Raw genomic sequence first — 19190 nt, 5'->3', positions numbered from 1 at the left:
CCAAATAAACTTACTAGAATCACTGTATTTTATTTTAGTGGGATGCCATGGTAAAGCCTGAGCAACAGAAAAAATAACAATAGCAGTCTGATTTTGCAGTTATTTACTGTGGCTTATTTATTGAACAATTACACATGCAAACAAATTGTACCTTATTCTTTAAGTTTTCATTCCGGCTTCAATAAAGGCTCACGTAACACAGAAAGCCCGTGGGACAGTTTATGGAGCATTCAATGTCCTACCTCTAGCAAACAAACCCTCTATATTTGATTTTAAAAAAAGCAATATACTCCCCAGCACATGCTGGATCAAAGAACGTAATCTGTGAATAAAATAATGAAAATCAATTTTTCTTAGTCAAGAAGTGGAAGAATGACTGTTAAACAGGTGTAATGACAGGCATATTTTAACGCACAGCAGAGGAAAAGGTAGCTTATCATCTGGAGCTCTTCAATCCGCCAACCATACTAAGCAAGAAAAATATTGTTTGGAGGGTCAAGTTTTTTTAGAATTTAATCTTCCAAATTGAAAAAAAAATAAAATCCATGCAATGTACAAAGAGCTGTGTTTCTTAAAGTTTACATGATAAATATTCTGCTTGTGAAGGTGTTTGTACCAGGATTGCATTTATTGATCCCCTCTTACATAAATAATGACAGTATTCCATTCTTTCTCCGGAACAGTAACTTTCTTTAAATTGCTCGTGGGACAAAAAATCTGCCACAATGGGTTATCTCCTGGCATTCCTGCTGGGTGAAGCAAAGTTAACAAACAGCAAAATCCACTCCTTTGCAGAACTTACTTTTTCTTTTTTTTTTTTTTTTTTTTTTTTTGGTGGTCATTGCAAACACTCCTGCACTACGTGCTTTATTCCTACGATGTACATACGTACATGAAAGGTACACAGCATCCTCTTAGCTCAGAAGCTAACCAGAGGTTGCTTAGAGGGAAAAACATCCCTGCAGTAGCGCTATGACCTTAGTCATCATTTGTCCGACTTCATCAAGGGTTGTTTGTTGGGTTTTGTGTTTTTGTTTGTAAACATTTCCTAACGTCTCCCATTTGCCTCCGTTCCAGCTCAGGCTCAGCCAGTTGAAACAGAAAGGGCCCCCGCTGGCCACCGGGGCAGCAAGAAGGGCCAGCCCCGCGGTGTCAGCCCCGCTCAGCCCCGTCTGCCGCCGACGGGATGAGAAGGGCTTTGCTGGAAGGGCTGCGACGCGGCACGCCGGGGGGGGGGGGACCCCTCAAACGTGTCCCCCGGACCCCCTTGGTTCCCGGGGAAGGGGCTGCAATCCCGCTCGGCCACCGCCCCAGCCACGCCAGCGGTCGCCGCGCCCGGAGACCCGCCGGCGGAGGCGGGGGGCCGGGCCGGGCCCGGGTCGGGGGGGGGCGGCGGGGCAGGATTAGGTTTCAGGCCGGCGGGGCGTGCCTGAGCGCGCTCCCCCCGCGGCGCGGCCGGGCGCTGTTACTTGGGGGCGGGAAGGGCGAAGGCGGAGAGTGGGGCCGGGCCGCGGGGCCCGCCGAGCCGCCAGGGTAAGCGGGGCGCCGAGGAGCGGGGGGGCGAGGGAGGTGGAAGCCCGCCTGCGTCGTCCTGCGGGGAGGGGCCCGCCGTGTCGCTGGAGTTTCGAGCGGCCTTTTAAAACGTATTTACCTCGCGAAGTTTTATTTATTATTGTTCGGTTGATCCGCGGGTTTTGCTTGGGGGTGGGTTGGAGGAGGAGAGAGAGGCTGTGGAGCCGCGGGGGGAGGTGGGGCTCAGCCTGTTGCTGCCCCCCCGCCCCGACCCAGGCCGGGCCGTAGCCGGCGGCGGGGAGCGGCGCTGGGGGCCGGGCCGCGGCTCCGGCCTGCGGCGGGTGGGCGGCGGGGCTGGGGCGGCCTGGCGGGGAGCCGTCCGCACGTAAACAAAAGCCGAGCCTCCTCCGGCTGCTTCTAACCCCAGTGGCAGCCTGTCATGCCGGGGGAGGGCTCCTCACCTGCGGGCGGCTGCGGCCCGCGGATGGGGGGCGCGGGGGGAGGGGGGTAGCGGCCCAGGGCTTGCGATCGGGGGCGCTGAGACTCGGTGGGAGCCGAGGGCGGCTCAGAGGCCCGGGCGAGACGGCGGCGGGCGGAGCGGCGGGTGCCGGTACCTGTTGCTGGGCCGGCGTTGGGGCTCGTCGCAGGTCCGAACCCCGCCGTGTCTCTGTTGCATCCCTCCTTCCCCCCCCGCCCCGCTACGCCCCGCCCCGACTTCTGCATTTAAACGTGAGCGTTTTGGCAGGGTGGGAGCGGAGGCACCCCTTGCGGTGGGTCTGGTTGTGCAAAGGAAAGGGTCTGCGTTTTGGGGTGTTTTTTATCTCCTGTGGTGGGCCCCCCTCCCTCCCCCGTGCTGCCAGTAACCCCCTACGTTACTGGGAAGAGGAATAGGAAGAAAGAAAGTAAAAAAAAAAAATAATCAGAACTCTCAAAAAAGCCGTTCATTTGAACTCCGTGTTCCACATTTAACAGATTTGATTTGCCACTTGACTGAAGAGTGTTGTATTATTTTTTTTTCCCCCCTTTCGCTTATATAAACACTGCCTCATCCCTTTATATTTTTGCTTCTTAACATATGCAGAAGATTTTCTTAGTATAAGCTGTTGAACAGAAAACGTCCTTACTGGCATTGGTACCAGAAAGGGCATCAGGATTCTTTTGCCGGAGCAGAGCAGTGATTTACCATAATCAAGCTGAAGGCTCTGAATTTTGCCGCTGCAGAAGTCTGTTGTGTAATGCCTTGTGGTTTCCATATAAGCACTGCATTTTCGAAGATAACAGCAACTCGTTGGGAGGGAAGAATCTAAACTGGAAAAGGGGAAAGTGGCAGAATATTTTTGGGAAATGTTATTTGATGCTTCTGTGGAAATGGAAAGTAATGTAACATTAGAAGAAAAGAATGCAGAATGAGAATATCTAAGGACATACCCACCTTAACTAGCAACATTTTTTATAACAGAGGAATCACATTATTTTTTTTCTTTTCAAAATTGTTATCCATTGTTAGTATAACTTTTTAACACTAACATGCATGTAACAGTTACTTATTAGCACTGGTGTTTCTAATGGTTTCCTTTCTGGTTTCAAGGAGCTTTTTCATCAGGAACTGGATACATTTCACCCCCTCCTCGCACAAAAGTGCACTAGGAAAGTTAGATCAGTATCAGCACTAGCGAAATGAGAGCTGCACTACTTAACATACTAATGGATGATCTTTATATTCTGTCTGGCTCTGTGTCTGTGGATTCTTCAGAGAGGAGTGCCATACAACTCCTCAGTTGCGCAGATTACTGTAAATGGTTTTGTTTTAATAGATAACACTTTAATCAGTCTATTGAGAGCCCTTATAAAGACCTTTTAAATCATCTGGTCCATGCTTTGTGTAAGAAAATTTAAATTTCTGTGGAGTGTATCCAGTAAATTTTCTAATTGGCTTTATATTTGAGCACCCTGCTGAAGCAGCTTAAGCCAATACAATGCCATGTTGGCAGTTTACTGTGTCATCATTGGTAGGGACAGTTTTGCTTCACTGTTGGCATTCCCAACAAGTCAATATATAAATACACCACTTTTGCCTAGGCAGTATTGGAGGATTTCTTTTGTGGGCTTTTCAGACCCTGTCCTTGCATCTGAGACACACAGTAGTCTTGTTACATGCTGTAATGATTTTCTGCATTACTCACCTGTTACTGTCACAATATACAATGAGAAGTTTGTGTTTTCAGTTTGTAAGGACAATGGCGACTGTTTGTTGAAGCTTACTGGCAACTATTCGGTGGGGCTTCTTATTTATTCATTTATGTATGCTGTTGTCACCTCTGTGAAACATCCAGTATATATTAAGAAGTGCAACTGTTGTAGGAAATATATTTCATCATGTTTAACTGAGTTTAATGAATATGGTAATCAATTGCCTATGCTGAAAACATAAAGAGGCAGTATTAACCATGCCTGGGTTTCATACATCAATTCTACATAGGTAGTGTTGCATATATTCTGCATATACTAAAAAGTTGATTTTCAGTTTCCGAAGGTAATACTGTATTTCAAGAGTTAAAAGAAAGTGATTTCAGTTAATCTCAATTTTAAATAGTTACTTCAAGATCTCTTTTTTGGTAAACAAATGACCTGTTGGTTTCCTTAACCCCAAAATCCCACCAGAATAATTTCCCCTACTCCGTTGTTGTTTTTGCCGTGCCCTTTACAAATGACTCTTGAATCACCCACGTTTAGCAGTAACTGAAAGCATTAAGTGTAATTTAGGCCCATTTCCCAGTTGCAATTATAACTTGCACATCAACTAAAATGGATATTACGCTCATGTAGGCCTCCTTACAGTGTTACAGAACATTATTAATTAAACACAGCAGAAAGATTGCTTGTTAATCCAAAAGCATTGTGAGTTTCGTTACTACATTAGTGTGATGTGTACGGAAGCTTAAAAATAGTTGAATGTTCAAAATTCTATTTTCATATTTTAAAATACATAATGGCGTTCAGCTCTATCATAGTACTTTTCTCTAACATACAGAGCCACCACTGTCATCTTTTTACGTGTTTTTGATGCATTCAGCATTGTGTTAAATTTCAAGAGGCTAATAATGTCACTTTTCAAACATAACTGCTTATAGTCAATATAGGCTGTGTGTTAGTTTCTGAACTGCCTTTTTATTTCTGCTTTGAATGTTGCAGAACAATTTTCATTAGCATAGCTTTTAAATGTAAATTTCAGGCTTCTTGTGCTTGCCTGTTACATTTTAGGTAGTCAGTGGAAGTCTGCTTTGTTCCTTGCGGAAAGGCGCATGTTACTTTTGCTTGTATTAAATCCTTCATTTGAATCAGTTCTCTCTTCGGTCATCCAGAAGTGTGCAGTCCAGGGTCTCTTTGCTGATGAAACCCAGTGGCTGATGTCAGTTTGGCAAGCTTATGTCCTGTCAGTAGAATGGTAGGCTAGCCTTTTTTCCCCTTCTTTCTTCCTTTCCACTTTTTGTTTATCCTCCTTGCCCTGTTAGTCACTGCTCTCTCCCGCATTTACTTCCACACCTTTTTGCTGCGTGCTCAAGTAGGTGTCTCTCTTTCATTATGAGTAGTGAAGGCTATACCAGTCAGGCTACAGTTGTTAAGTCCTTGTGATATTGGTAGCAATCCTAGACAGTGCTGTATGCAACTGTAAAATTGCCTTTGTGCCAGTGGAAGAGCACAGAAAAAAGCATGAGATCTTTCAACTTACTGTGAATGGTTTCTGCTGCCTTTATGCTGACAAGACTCCCCCAGAGAAGTCTGGGGCTCACCTTAATTTTCTTCCCAGGGATGGTAGCCAGCGTGCGGGAGGTAACTGGGTGAAATGGAAGAACTCCTAGAAATTGCAGGGAAAGCAGAAAGTTTAGCAGTAATTAGTGTCTTCCGTTTCCTCTGCCTTTTGGTTTCCATGCTCGTGCCAGATGTTGCTAACACAACATGCTTGTTTGAGAGATAGCCAGAAAGTAGGGGAGGGAAACAGCACAGGATAAAAAATCAAGTACAAAAGGATATCTCTAGCCCAGCCAAATCCAAGCCCAGGTGTTGAAATTCAGATTAGAAGTTTTGAAATACTCTTTTTAACAGCTGTAAAATGCACGTTGTGATTGCCATGCTGTTTAATTGAAACAGATTTAGTTTTAATCTCAAGCAACTCCTAGCCAAAGTTTGGGCCTAGAGATCACTCTTAAGATAGGCATTTCCTCTGTACCCTCAGAGCACTTCAAGTAATGCAGGAGCTGCAGGGCAAAGCCTATTACTGTGTTTTCTATCTTTGGCATTGCATGTTTGCTAATCCAGTGCTATCCGCATTAGTTTCCAGGGTATTATCTGAAATGGCTTTGTGAAATAGTAGATGGAGTATCCATCAATGAAAAAGAGTCAGTTTCCTTGTGGGAACTACATGATCAGGTGTGAAAGAGTAGTCATTGGAAGTGAGTCATCTTTCCCTTTTCATGGGTGTTTTGGCTGTTCAGCTGATGAGTGGCATGTGCGGTTGCAGTGGAAAGGAAGTGATCAACATAAATTTCATGTCTGTTTTTTAAAATTCTGACACCTGTGGATTTTAGTGTTTTAGGAGTGGGCACAAAGAAACCAGAGCTGCAGCACGCCAACTGTTCTCTGGCAACTGACCCTATAGAAGGGCAGCATAAAGAGTGGATAAATATGTATATAACACATTTTTGTATGTTAGCATGGGAAGAATCAAGTTTCAGAAATGCAAGTTTGAAAGGCATCATTTTCAACTTTTGTGCATGCTTAGTAGAAGATGGCATATTTCTCATGATGTACCTGTCTAAAATTGCTTGTGTTTTCTACTTTCCTGTTATAAAACAGGAGGAAAAATAAAGATATTTTTCTTTTCTTTTCTTTTCTTTTCTTTTCTTTTCTTTTCTTTTCTTTTCTTTTCTTTTCTTTTCTTTTCTTTTCTTTTCTTTTCTTTTCTTTTCTTTTCTTTTCTTTTCTTTTCTTTTCTTTTCTTTTCTTTTCTTTTCTTTTCTTTTCTTTTCTTTTCTTTTCTTTTCTTTTCTTTTCTTTTCTTTTCTTTTCTTTTCTTTTCTTTTCTTCTAAAGGCACATCTTTCAGGTACTTGTGCCTTTAAAAACTTGAAAGTGAGTTTAACTTGCTGTTCATTTAACAGTGTTTCTTCAAGTTGCCAATAAAACAGTCTAACTCAGTTGGTCTGTGTTCTTATTATTGCGAAGAGATTAATGAACTTTAGCACTGAAATACAAAAATAGTTAAATCTACTTTCAGCTAAGCTAATAAGCTCTTTGAGGCATGAGCAGTATTTGTATCGTGTGTAGAAGAGCTGGTTTTGACTTCAGACTCCTGTGATACAGACTGCCAGGAGTATGCAAAATTAAGAGAGTCAGAACTAAACTCATTTGTGCATCTGGAAGTCTGGGGTGGCATTATAAAAATACTCACTATAGCAAATCATAGACTTAACGTCTTTCAAGAAATAATCATGCATGCCTCCATACTTCTCCCCAGCACATTATTGTTAAACTACCTAGAAGCAAGCTGGTTTAAAAGCCAGGAGCTGCAGCTGTAGTGGGTGGTGGTCGTTATGAATATGTCTCTGTGGTGCATTTTGGGCAGATGTTGCTTGCTTCCCCTGTACTTTGGTGATGTTAATGCGGCACTAAGCTGGTGCTGACAGATCCCACTTGTTAGCATGGATGTGGCACAGCAGGAGCACAGTCATGTGGCTCTTCGCCATTTCAGAGTGCGGGCAGAGCAAACGGGTCATCTTGGACTGTGACATGTAGAGAGGCTGGTGTCCCTCAACGCATTGCTTCTGCGTCAGAGGAAGTGTCCTGAAGGAAAACATCCTGATGGCAGTTTCGGTCTTGCTCCCGCTTAGTGCTGCAATCGACAAAAGCATTAAGCTGGTCAGCTAAGGAGGGATTCTCTGCTAATATAAACACAAAATAAGGAGAATTAAACTGAGAGTTAAAGATGGATTTGCTGATGTTAAGATAGCTCTGGGGCAGTATTCCTACTTCTAAAGCATGAAGTAAATAGGAAGTATGAGTGTCTCAGCAGAGCTAAGGACTTCTTTTTATTGCAAATTAGATAGGATCATCTCCATCTATAGAGCAGAGTATGTTTAGGATTGGTGTCTGCTTTTAGAAAGCTTCCATTATAAATCATCAGAGCTCATACCTCTGGGATTGCATGAACACAGTGGTGACCTTGTCCATTCTGTCACTTGTAAAACATGCCTTTCACAGTACACCCGGAACTAGATTTTAGGCAAGCTGAATCATAATATAAAGCAATATCCAGCTACTCCAAGAGATAAGGACATTTTACAGCTGCATCTCTTCTCAGGGAGCTAAAGCAGAAGAACAGTAACCCTCTGTTTTTCCCCATCAGTTTCCTTGGAAGCTGAGAGTTGTACATATGATGCTTGTGCATATAGTGCTGTGGTAAACAGGATCATGGCACTGAGATGGCTGAAAAATACTCCACATGTTTTTTTCACACAGTTATCTGTTGCATTCACAACACATCCCGAAGAGTAGCTGCAGAGGAAGAACTGGAATGGTGAAATGGGAAAGAAGTGCTTTGGTTGGCATTGCCACTGAGAAAAACCACCTGTGAACATGACATAAATGCCTCTATTTGTAAACAGATGTTCTGAATAGCGGACATGATAGTAGTTTGTTAATCTAGAAGGAAAAGCTATGAGTGGTTAAGGTTTGGGGAAGCTACCTTCCTTCATAACGTTTAAATAATCTCATCCAGCCCTTCCCATGTAAAATAGATATATTTTTTTTGTCTTGGTTTTGCAGTGACAAGGTGAAAGCCCAAGATACTTGGTTTAGTTTTCATATCTGGTAATCATGTACGGCAATTTGCCTTGCCAATGAGAAAACAAATTCATAACGGCTTGTTTTTGTTTATTACTGATATGCGTAATTTGGCTCATGGAATAAGGGTACTTTGATAAAGTCAGATTCAAGGGATTTGAATGTCTGTCCCTAAGTGGTACATTGTCCTAAACAGGATAATCAGTGTTTCTGTATCAATGTACTGGCAAATTCAAATGCAATAAAATAAACTGATATGAAGCCTTAGGCATATCGAAAATAGGGAGGTCTTGGTGATAAAGCTTGAAACCGTTTAAAACTCACTTGATTTGGATTTTCTGCATAAACTGCAAATAATATAGGCTTGTCAGAATGTTTGTCCTGGCTTGCGTTCCTCCTAAGTGAATCTATGTTAATGGCTGTTTTCTTGCTTTTATTGTGAGGATTGATTCAGGCTTGTCCTGCTCAGGTTCTGTAACTAATGGTCCCGTTGAATTTTAGTTAGGCTGTTTTACCCGGAGTTCTAACCACACCATTCCTTCCCTATTTTTCTCCAAAATTTCAAGAAAAAAAATCATTTTTCTGGAGTGCTTAGAGATCACAGCTCTCTGTATATTGGTAGGCTCACTAGATTCAAGTCACGATGCTATACTGAAGTGCTTTCCTATTATCAAGAAAACAAAGGTGCCATTGTGAAAGATGAGATGATAAAATGCACAGCTCAGTTCATACACATTCAGTGATATTTGAACTCCTCGTTTCTCCACAGCTATCCATCTCCATCAGACATATTTCATCACTACAGATTTCTGAGCAATAGCAGAGACACTGTTGCCAAAAAAAACCCCAAAACCAAAATCCTACAAAATCCCAAAAAACACAACCCAAAAAGCAATAAAAAAGAAAATACAAAGCCATTTCAGAATTTCTTCCTCTCAGTACAGAATTTCCTGCCTGGAAATCCGCGCTGGTGAAAACCCAGCCATCCTCCAGCGCTAAGTGTCAATTCCAGTAGGCGTTAATAGTGGAGGCTGTAGTGTGAATCCTGCAAGTCTGTGTACCATGAAGATTTTGTGACTTACGTTGCTTTTCTTTTTTTAAAAGGTTACTTTAAAAAAATGTGCTATGATTCATGCACCTGAAATTGTCAACATAGAGCTTGAAAAGTGGTCCCGCAGGGAATGTTTTTTTATGAATCACTGAAAAGGAAAGCAATGAAATTGTGTAAAGTATCAGTGACAGCTATGATTCATAGCTTCTGATTAAAGCAATGCAGGACATGTTGTGCAACAGTATGCAGAGAGCGGCTTTGATATGGAAATGCAAAAATATTATGAAGTATATTTCTAAAAGCAATTTTCAGGTAGGTTTTAAGCTCCAAAGAGACTCAGAATATCATCACCTCTGAGGTCATTTTAATTATCCAAGGGAGATGCGTTTTTATGGATTATTATTTTGCGGGGCTGTTTTCAGAAGTCAGGCTTTTTTCTTCTTCAGATCTTAGTACTTCTATAAATGTGACCCTTCTGCCTTTCTGTTATTTTTCAGGGAAATATTGTATTTGCTGCCTCTTACCATTATTGGAATAGAAGCTGAGAAGCAGAAAACATGTTGGAAACAATTGGTAATCTTTTTTTATTTGTATCACTATATTTTTGTGGCCAAATCAAGTGTGCATGATAGATTTAGGACATTGGTATATACTGCTGAGGGAGGTTTTGTAATAAATGTCTACTGTGCTTAGAAATACATGATGCATTTGGGGTTTTGTAATTTGTATTTGAAAACAAAAGGTGTAACATCATTTGTTTAATTTATTTAATTTTTAGCTTGTTGTCTTAATTTCATTGTTTTAATCTTTACTAGAAATAAAAAAGTTTGTTTGAAAAAGAAAAATGTTTTCTATTATGGCTATTTTTGTCACTACTTATTTACAGTAGTCTGTAGCCACAGTTCCTGTAACTGAATTTTAATGAAGGCTCTTTCATGTTTGTAACCCAGTTCTTGGTGGATAAAAATGTAATTTTTGTTGGCTTCTATTTTGTGCTCTGCCTCTGACTTCCTGATTCATTAGACAAGTTTGGGCTGGGATTTTTGTTCAGAACTGAGCCATTCAAGTCCTCTGTAGTTTAAACAGTAGAAAGGGACACATTTAAACCTTTTACCTGCTTGTATGTGGCTGTTTCTGAACTGCTACTGACTAGGAATGGTTATTGCTACAGATACACATCGGGCCCTCCAGGCCATGGAACGCTTACAGGCGAAACTTCGGGATCGAGGCGACATTGCAAATGAGGAGAAACTGAGCTTATTAAAATCAGTGCTGCAGAGTCCTCTCTTTAACCAAATTCTCAACCTCCAGACTTCTGTTCAACAACTGAGGGATCAGGTAGGAAAAGCAGCCACCCAGGTGCAAGAGAAAAATTGCTAAGAAGGTGCAAAAATGTGTGTGTCTGCATGTTGAGTAGTGAAATCAAATAGCCTAAATTAAATGTCTGATCTAAAACTTCAGGGAACTGAGTGGGACATATCCATTGATTTTTCTGGGCTTTATTGAGGCCCACAGTTTATGTATGTGTTTTTTATATATTTGCGTGTTACACACGATGTGCATGGGCAGGGAGTTAACATACGTCTTTCTGTCTCTGTCCTTCAAAAGGAACACGTTTTGTATGAGGTTTAAGGATTTTTTTTTCTAGGAGCCTTTTATTGCTCTCTCCTGTCTTACCCTGCTAAAATGAGAATATATAAGGAAGCTGTGGAATGTTGACTTCACAAGGACATGAAGACCTATTTTTTTTGTATAGGAATAAAAGATCAAAGAGAAACAAGAGCTCCAACCTCCTTTTTCCTTGCTCGAGGTTTAAAGTAAAAGTATTACTTTTCTGTGTGTCTTTGGCGAGGGTGAGAAAAGGGTCAGCCACTGAGCTATATTGACTTGATTGTTTTTTACCATAATTTAAGTTCCTTGTCAGCAGAATAGGTATTTGAAGAATACAAAAAGTAGTTCAGTAACTGAATTAGGATTAAACTGTGTATCTGGCTTTGCAAATAGTTATTCCTGTTGATTCCTGCAAGATGGGCAGCTCTGTGACTGGTATGCAGAAATGACGAAGTGGGAGGATGCGGCCCCTGCACACTGACCTTATCGTCAGTGTGGAGCTGCATCTGGCCTCTGACCGGACTGCAGTTGGTGAGGAATCTTGACGCTGCTTCAACTGTGTGGCAGAAGAGCACAATCTGGCCCTTTATTGCTTCTTGTGGATCATCTTGCTGCTATTTTGCAGAGACAAGAAATAAGTTAGGATGGTGTCTACACTGCTATACGTTACTGTGTGTTTCAGGTTTTGCATGTTTTGGTATGTAGAGACTTGATGACATTGGAGTGATTTGAAATATATTAAAAAAAAAGCTGTTCTGAGGATTCGTTTGCACTGCTATTTGAAAAGGAGAATTTAACAGTGACATCCAGAAATTGTGTGAGTTATGTGGTGATGACTCTGGGAACATGTAGTGAGATATGAAAGTGTGCCTGGGCATTAATGGGAACTTGGTGAAAAGGAAAATTAAATTTTCACTTCCAGACGTTAGCTGTGAAGTTAAAGGATGCTTCTCTTTTTAAATACAGTCACCTAAATTAGTAAGATGAAGCAGCTGATACTACAGATGGGTAATTTCAGATGTGTATTTTTTAAAAAGCAAATAATAGTGTTACCTTCTACCCTAATCCCGTAGGTTTATCTGTGCAGTAACTTTAGTGGCCTGTGCCTGTTGATTGGTACGTATCCAGTCTAGTTGACAGGGGAGCTACTTTGATGTGAATTCGTTTCTTGATATGTGCTTACATGAACACTTGCACGTGCAGATGTATGCTTCTGTCCATCCTTAGATTTGTGTCAGCTCTTCAGAAAGTATCCTGTATTTTCTGTATAGAATCATTGCCTCTGTAGAGTGTTAATGTGAGATTGTCTGTCTCCTCTGTCCATTATTTGTTTATAAAGCATATTGAAACAAGACAAATAAAAAAATAATGAAATAGGCAGTCATGTTCAAAAAACTATGTTTCTTGGCATTTTCGAAGGCACGGTTTTGTTCAAGGACACCCTTTAGTTTTCTTTTTATGGCTCGGAAGGCATTGTGCTCTTGAAACTCTTAAATTACATGTTGGTGAAAACTGCAAGGCATGTGAATAGTGACCAGGCTTTCTGGCCAAGCCGTGCCAGACTGAGGAAGGAGACAAGTTGTTTCCCAAGCACGTGCAGTGAGAGCTGTGTTTGAGACAGGATGACAAGCGGTGCTGAGCTCTGCAGTGGCCAGGTGTTGCAGTCCCTACCCACTCGAGACTAAGATGGCTGGAATTCTTTTTATGTTTCGTGATAAGCTGCACTGCAAGTGGAATGGGGGTCTGTTTCTTTTCAAGGTGAAGTGTAAGTGGCAGTCTGTTAAAACTGCTGCTGTATCTTTAATTAGTTTATGAGTTTTCAAAGAGCTACTATTGCAAGATTCTCAGAAGGCTATCTTTTAGGAAAGTACAGGTTAAAAGGATGGGAACAGAGAAGCAATAATGACAACTTACTTTCTACATCAAACTGATTCCTTGCAAGCATCCCAGCAGAAGTAGGTCAGTAAGTGAGACCTACTTGTGGGCCTGTAGAGGCCTCAGTACCTTTGAGAGTAGGATGTATTCCTGTCTTGAGGCACCCTGTCTGGCAGGTATGGACAGGATAGTGAGAACCCAGTCTTCTGTTTGTGCAATGACTCTGGAAAGGGAGCTGGGAAATCTTGAAAACATCTGTCATGTTTTCCTAGCAAAAAATAGGATGCAAGTATACAGTTTTGGTATACAAATATTCCTTGCATCCTAGTGAGAGTTGCTGCCGTTTCTTATGTTTTAAAATAGACTTCCTTCCCCCCTCCCCGCCCCTACAGATAAGGGATCTTTTAAACACGTAAAGAAGATCTGAAAAAATGTGTGCTTCTTCATGCATGGACGTGTTTAAGACTTGCTGTCCCATTCCTTTAAAGCTTCTGTGTGTTAATTGGAAATTGATCCCCTTAATTGTTGGTGTGTGTTTAACGAGAGCCTCCTGAGTTTGCATTTCTGTGCAGTGTGTGTGGACTGAGTGGTATGTTGCTTCATTTGGATGTTGGTGAGGCATGATGCTAAAGTCAGCAAATCTGATGCTTTGGTGCTTATTTTTCTTAAACGAGTCTTTTTTCTTAAACAAGCAAGCAGGATTTGTTTGCCCTGCAAATATGTCATTGTGAAGTTAAGCGGAGTGGGAGAAGTCTAGGGACAGCAAAGGGATGGTTTTTTGAGAGTTACTGCCCTGACTTTACTAGTCACTGGAGTTAAGGAGCACTGAAGGAAACTGTTTTCTGCCTCTTCATATACTTATTTTTCAGTGAATGCTTGTTTTCTCATGCTGAAGAGCAATCTTGTTGTTTGAAGATAAGGGAGTGACAGAAAAGAAAAATAGAGATTGTGATGTTCTGATCTTCTCGATAATATTTTATTTTCTTTGTAAAGTATTTTAAAGAAAATATTCAGACCGTGCTGGCAGTCTTCCTGCTTCTCTTCCTTGCCTTTTTGTCTCTCCCTTATCCCTTTTCCCCTCCTCCTCCCGCCTCCACTCCACTAAGGGCTCTGCCAGAACAAAATACCCTTCCCTTGGCTGCGCTGCATTCCTCAGATTTTTTTTTTGCTTGTGAGTTTTTTGTTCGCAATGTAGCGGTGAGGATGAGTCTGCCTCCACAGCGCAGCATGTACTGGGTTGCATGGGATAGATGGGTGTCAGTGCTGGAGGGGATTTAGGGAAGAAGGGAGAGAAGAGAGAGAGAGAGAGAGAAGAAAAGAAGAGCTAGAGGGAGAAGTGGAGAAATTGTGTCTTTTGTGAACAGTCGCTTAGCTCTGCGGTTTGCCCAGCTGGAGAAGGCCTTTATTTCCTATCCTGAACCCCCTTCTGCAGCAATACCATTTGTTCTGTGCTTTGAAACAAAGTTCTTATAAGAAATGCTAATTTGGGGTCTGCTGCTCCGCCGCCCTGAGGATGGAGAGGTCAAGCAGCAGCCATCAGCCAGCAGACACCCAGAAGTTGTTCTTGTCCAAGTTGAGACCTAGCAATGCTGATTATATTTAAATGTTGATAAGCTGCAGGCATGGTTTGGGTAGCTCCTATTTTCTTAAATATTTTGAGTGACTGCATGTAAGCACCGTTTGACTGCATTTAGCATCTATCTGTGTGACTCTGATGTAAGTTTTATTATACTCGGTGTTATTTATGAATTTTTCGTTTTGTGTTATGCCAAATTATGTCCACGTTGCAGGTGTTACATACAGTAAAGAGAAAGCCAATCAAGGAAAATTAGCATAAACCAAATTATAAAACAAAGCAATATTCTTTCATACGGTACTTACACAATCACAGTGTTTTAGAGCTACTTGATGGAATTATGGTGATTTTATTACTGCAAAGTAGTGCAATTTTTATGTTATGAAAAACATTTAATGCAACCACAAGAGCACCATCTTTCTAAGATTTCCACTTGCGGTTTATTGCTCCCTCTGGAATGATCTGTACTTCTGTGGTTAGCAAGAATATACACCGGTTCTCAACTTTTACATGCTATAAGCCTGTATTTCAGGGGGGACAGGGAAGAGAGCGGTCATCACATTTCTGCTTGTAATTTTTCTGTGGATTCTGAACTTCTACCTTTAGGATCTTTACAGATGTCATTATAAAACAAAATGTTTTTAAAATGTAAGTGTGTGTGTATTTCTGAAATCTTAAGTTTTTTGTACACACACAGACACATACAAACACACAACTTTATTCTGTTAAGAGTTTGACCTTTTTTCTTAGAGTTTTGTTTTTTTTTCTTGGAGTTTCATGAGTCAGAAGCCACTTTATGTGAGGTAGGCTTCCAATGTTAAGCATATCTTCCGTTGAATGTATAGCTATGTCTGTATAAAAAAGGTGTGATGAAAATCAGGTGTTGCTATCAATTGCTATTGAGGAGCTGCTGTTTGGTACTGTATTGTAGCTGTGCTGTTATTGTAGTTGTGCTGAAGATGTGAGGTGAAGCATTTTAAAATTGTAGTTGAACTGGTGTGAATTGGAGGGTTATTTTTGCCTTTTCCTACTATATATAGTATCCAGCACTTCTTTTCAGTTCTGTTTTGACCATCATGCAAATAAAAAACATCCAGCATTTTCAGAATAATGGAGTTAATAATTAGTTATGCAAAATGTTTTAGAAAAACCTGAACAACTTCCATCTTCTGGTTTGGAAGTCAGAAGGAACGGGAGAGGTCAGTCAATTCCTATATGTTTGCAGTGATGTCCCAGCTCATACAAGTATGCAGAAGGGACGAAATGTCAGACTGAAAAGGTGGGCACTATTTTGCCAGTTTGAACAGGATTTGGTCTATGAAAACATACAATGTAAAACTAAAATATGAATCAACCTGGTGCTGCTTCTATTTTAGCATGAAGATGTACGAGTTTTCTGTTAGAGAGAAAAATGAAAATCCCTAAGGAGACTGTTATATCTTAATTGAAGAACTCTTTCAAACTTAGCTAGAGGAGTTATACTGGGCGCATGTTCAGCTGAAAGTTAATGTGCCTGTCATCATTAGACTGCCATTTGAACATGACAAACAGTGAAATGAGCTGCCTAAAGCAATCCTCTGTTAAGCAATACTAGCGGAACATATATAGAACATAGTACAGGATGGGCACAGAGCTCCTCTGCACACTAAAGGTTGTGCTGTATGGGATATTGAGTGGCACAAGAAGTATTTTAGATTCAGAGAAGGCATATAATACAATTCATCGTAAGGGCAATAACCTTTTATTTTTTATGTGTAGCTCCATTTTTTTTAGTTTGCTGTTCGTGAATACAGGCAAGTGTCTTATTGTATATTAGAGAAAAACAATGTCATGACATAATCACCTTTTGTATCATTCATACTATTCTGAAAATGTCATATTTTAGAACTCCTGTGTCTTGCTTGGTCTACTTTTTTTGCATTGCATGAGCTTTGTAGTGTTGCAGCTTGCTCCTTACACATTTCTGTGTAAAGGAGTGTTCTAGAAACAGGAAAGACTTCTTATCCAGAGAAAGGTTCCACAGTCTGGGATTGTTGCTATGCTAGCAGTCTGCACACTACGTGGTAACATGGAAAAGGCTTAAAGTGAAGTTCATGAAGGAAGATGGAGAGAAAATAGTGGGGTGGGCACAGTAGCAGTTCCTCAGCTACAATTTCTGTGCCTTAAAATTCTGCATGACTCTTTGTAAAACAGAAGGGGTTCTAGCTCTCTGGATATAGTCTTGAATTTGGCTCTCGGCATTATGGTGGGATTTTCCTTCTTTTCCCTTTTTTGTCTTAGAAGATGACTGCACACTCCATTCCAATGGGGAATTCATGCATAGTTGGGTTTTATGGGACTATCGGTAATACCAGTGACCCTTCCCCTTCTGCCATCCTGAAGGATGAAACCTCAGGAAGCTCCTGTCGTATTAAAAGGGTCCCAAGACGGAATAATGGCTGTGCTTAGAACGGTGCTAAATGAAATTGATGACATTTCATGTATTTTTCTCTAGGTTTAATCATATTGACTGGGTTTAATCATTACCCCTCTCAGCTGCTGAGCTTTGCCTACTTAGTTTGAGGTTACCACTCCAAAGGCTGCACCGAAGAGGTTATGTGAGCACTCACTAATCTACTTGGGCAAAATCAGCAGGTTTTGCTCGTACTGTGCCGTTGCTTGTTTTGGCTAACCTTGCTGGCTTTGCCTGAGCAGGACTCCTTTCACCAAGCGAGCTCTGAGAATGGTAGCTTTCAGCAGGAGGGGCAGTTCAGTGCTATTTTCTATAACGAGCACTGTAACTTAGAAAAAGAATGTATATCCATGAATTACTAGCATTTGTGATATCAGACCTATATGCTTTGGCCTTTGAGTAGACATGAGAAGTAGTTTGGGTTTGCATCTCATATACTCTTTGACTGCTTTACCTTGCTGTGGAAATGCAAAAATGTTTTTAGATAGAAGCAGTGCAAGACTGGCTAATTACAGAGGTGTTAAATACTCTTACAAATAATAATTTGACCCATGACAATTTTTTGTGGGAAGGAACATGGCAGCGGGCTGTATAAGAAAATTTGAAAGAGAAAAAGAAATGAAGCGCGTTAATTGTCTGAATTCAGTGATAAACTTTTGTATGTTGAAGTGGATGACATTGAGAGGTGGAAGTGAATTAACCTATTATATAGACTCATGCAGATAATAAAAGCAGTGTGGCATAGCCTTTATTCGTTTCAAATCCATGCATATAATGTAAGGGGAAATCTTGTGTTCACAGAAGGGCAGAGTTTGATTACGTCTCTGGGTGTTGTTACGTGTAGTGAACTGCGAAACAAGGCTTATCTACCTGTGCCTTACAGGCTTGCTGAAATGACTGTATGTGATTAAAGGAAGTGCATGTGTACACATTTTAGGCATTATTATTTGTTTGAAACATAACTCAAGTGATTCCTCACAAATACGGAAAACAGAACATAATCACCGTGTGATGGAAATCACTGAGTTCCAAACATCCTGGTTTTCCTCTTTCCAGATTTTTATGGCACAGCAGGCTAAGTGCTGTTGTGGACTTTTCTTTCCAGTGCTCTCTCTTGGTATTTTTTTCTGTAACTTGAGGGTCTTTCCAGGCACCTAAAGTGTTCAACAAATGATGTCTGTTCTATTGTATTTTCCTAAAGCACATGGATGAGAAGGAATTGTGTGATGAAGAACAATACTGACCTTTTAATGACCAGACTGTTGGGAGAATGATTTGATAAACCTAATGGAAGTAGCATACTTAAACAAAGGAGACGGGTGCACTAGACATTTTAGAATACATTTACAATTTTGAAATTTTTTGTTATATACTTGAAGTTAAAAAATAGGGCTTGGAGGAAAGGGAATTCTAGTCTTTTGTATTGTGGTGCAGAATGCTAGAAAATTTGCACTGTAAAAATGAAAAGTATTTGAGGCTGCAGTGTTGTGGTCCTAAATTGTGGTTAGTGTGCCAGGCGAGTACGAAACAGATAGATGTGGAGTAAAACAGTGCCTGTCGACAGTCAACAGGTGAGTGGGACAACAGCCAAATGAGGGCTCGTGCTTCACCTGAGCTTTATACCACCACCAGCCACTCATTAGACTGGTTGGCAGAGATGTGCTTGAAAATAGGTAATTTACTACGGCTGGGGAAAGCGGAGAATTTTCTTATTTTCTTTTCTGCTCTAAGGGAAGTGTATTGTCAAGGCTGTCTGTGTAAAGGTATGACTGTGGTTTTCAAATCAGCCCGGTGATTTTAGACTTGTTCAGTAATTTTGTATTTAATTCTAGCTCATGTAGACAGTCACGTTGGCAGCCAGAGTGCATAGTGCTGGAGAACTCTGACCAGTGAAATTTGTTCCCTATGTAGCTGGTGAGGTTTCTTTCTTTTTTCATCCAAGTGTACATACTTGTTTATTTTCTTGTAAAATAATTGATAATTTTGGTTTTTTTGAAAAATTATACTGTAGAAAAGTCTTGTTCATACTTGTTTATCTCTACCATTGTGTTGGAGTTCTTCAGGCTGCTATGCTGTTATGACCAAAATAATTTTAGGCAGAGTATGGAAAATAATTTTAGATTATTTTCATCAATTTCTTTCATGTTTCATGCTGATAATTCACAACTAAAAGATAATTTTTCTTTTTAAAAAGTCTTTTTAAAATTGCAAATTGGGATTTCAAATATTTTTAACAAGCAATTGGCCTATCATCATGCTCTTGGATAAGGAGGA

General features: G+C 40.8%; 1 protein-coding gene across 34 annotated transcripts in view; it reads left to right on the top strand.

The window, feature by feature from the left end:
* The first annotated feature begins 1394 nt into the window (after positions 1 to 1394).
* Positions 1395 to 19190, top strand: part of MPDZ (multiple PDZ domain crumbs cell polarity complex component) — a 99681-nt gene continuing 81885 nt past the window's right edge. For 24 of the 34 annotated variants that reach the window (XM_074569009.1, XM_074569008.1, XM_074569004.1 and 21 more), the window contains exons 1-3: positions 1395 to 1533; positions 9900 to 9975; positions 10574 to 10740. In XM_074569009.1, coding sequence (XP_074425110.1) covers positions 9960 to 9975; positions 10574 to 10740 — 183 coding nt within the window. In that variant the 5' untranslated portion in view covers positions 1395 to 1533; positions 9900 to 9959. Of the gene's footprint in view, positions 1644 to 9899; positions 9976 to 10557; positions 10741 to 19190 lie in introns of those variants that run through there. The other 10 variants (XM_074569019.1, XM_074569018.1, XM_074569017.1 and 7 more) reach the window with 3 other exon arrangements.

The sequence above is a fragment of the Larus michahellis genome, chromosome Z (assembly GCF_964199755.1).
Source record: "Larus michahellis chromosome Z, bLarMic1.1, whole genome shotgun sequence".
Classification (NCBI taxonomy): domain Eukaryota; kingdom Metazoa; phylum Chordata; class Aves; order Charadriiformes; family Laridae; genus Larus; species Larus michahellis.
This window is presented reverse-complemented; position numbering and strand designations above follow the sequence as displayed.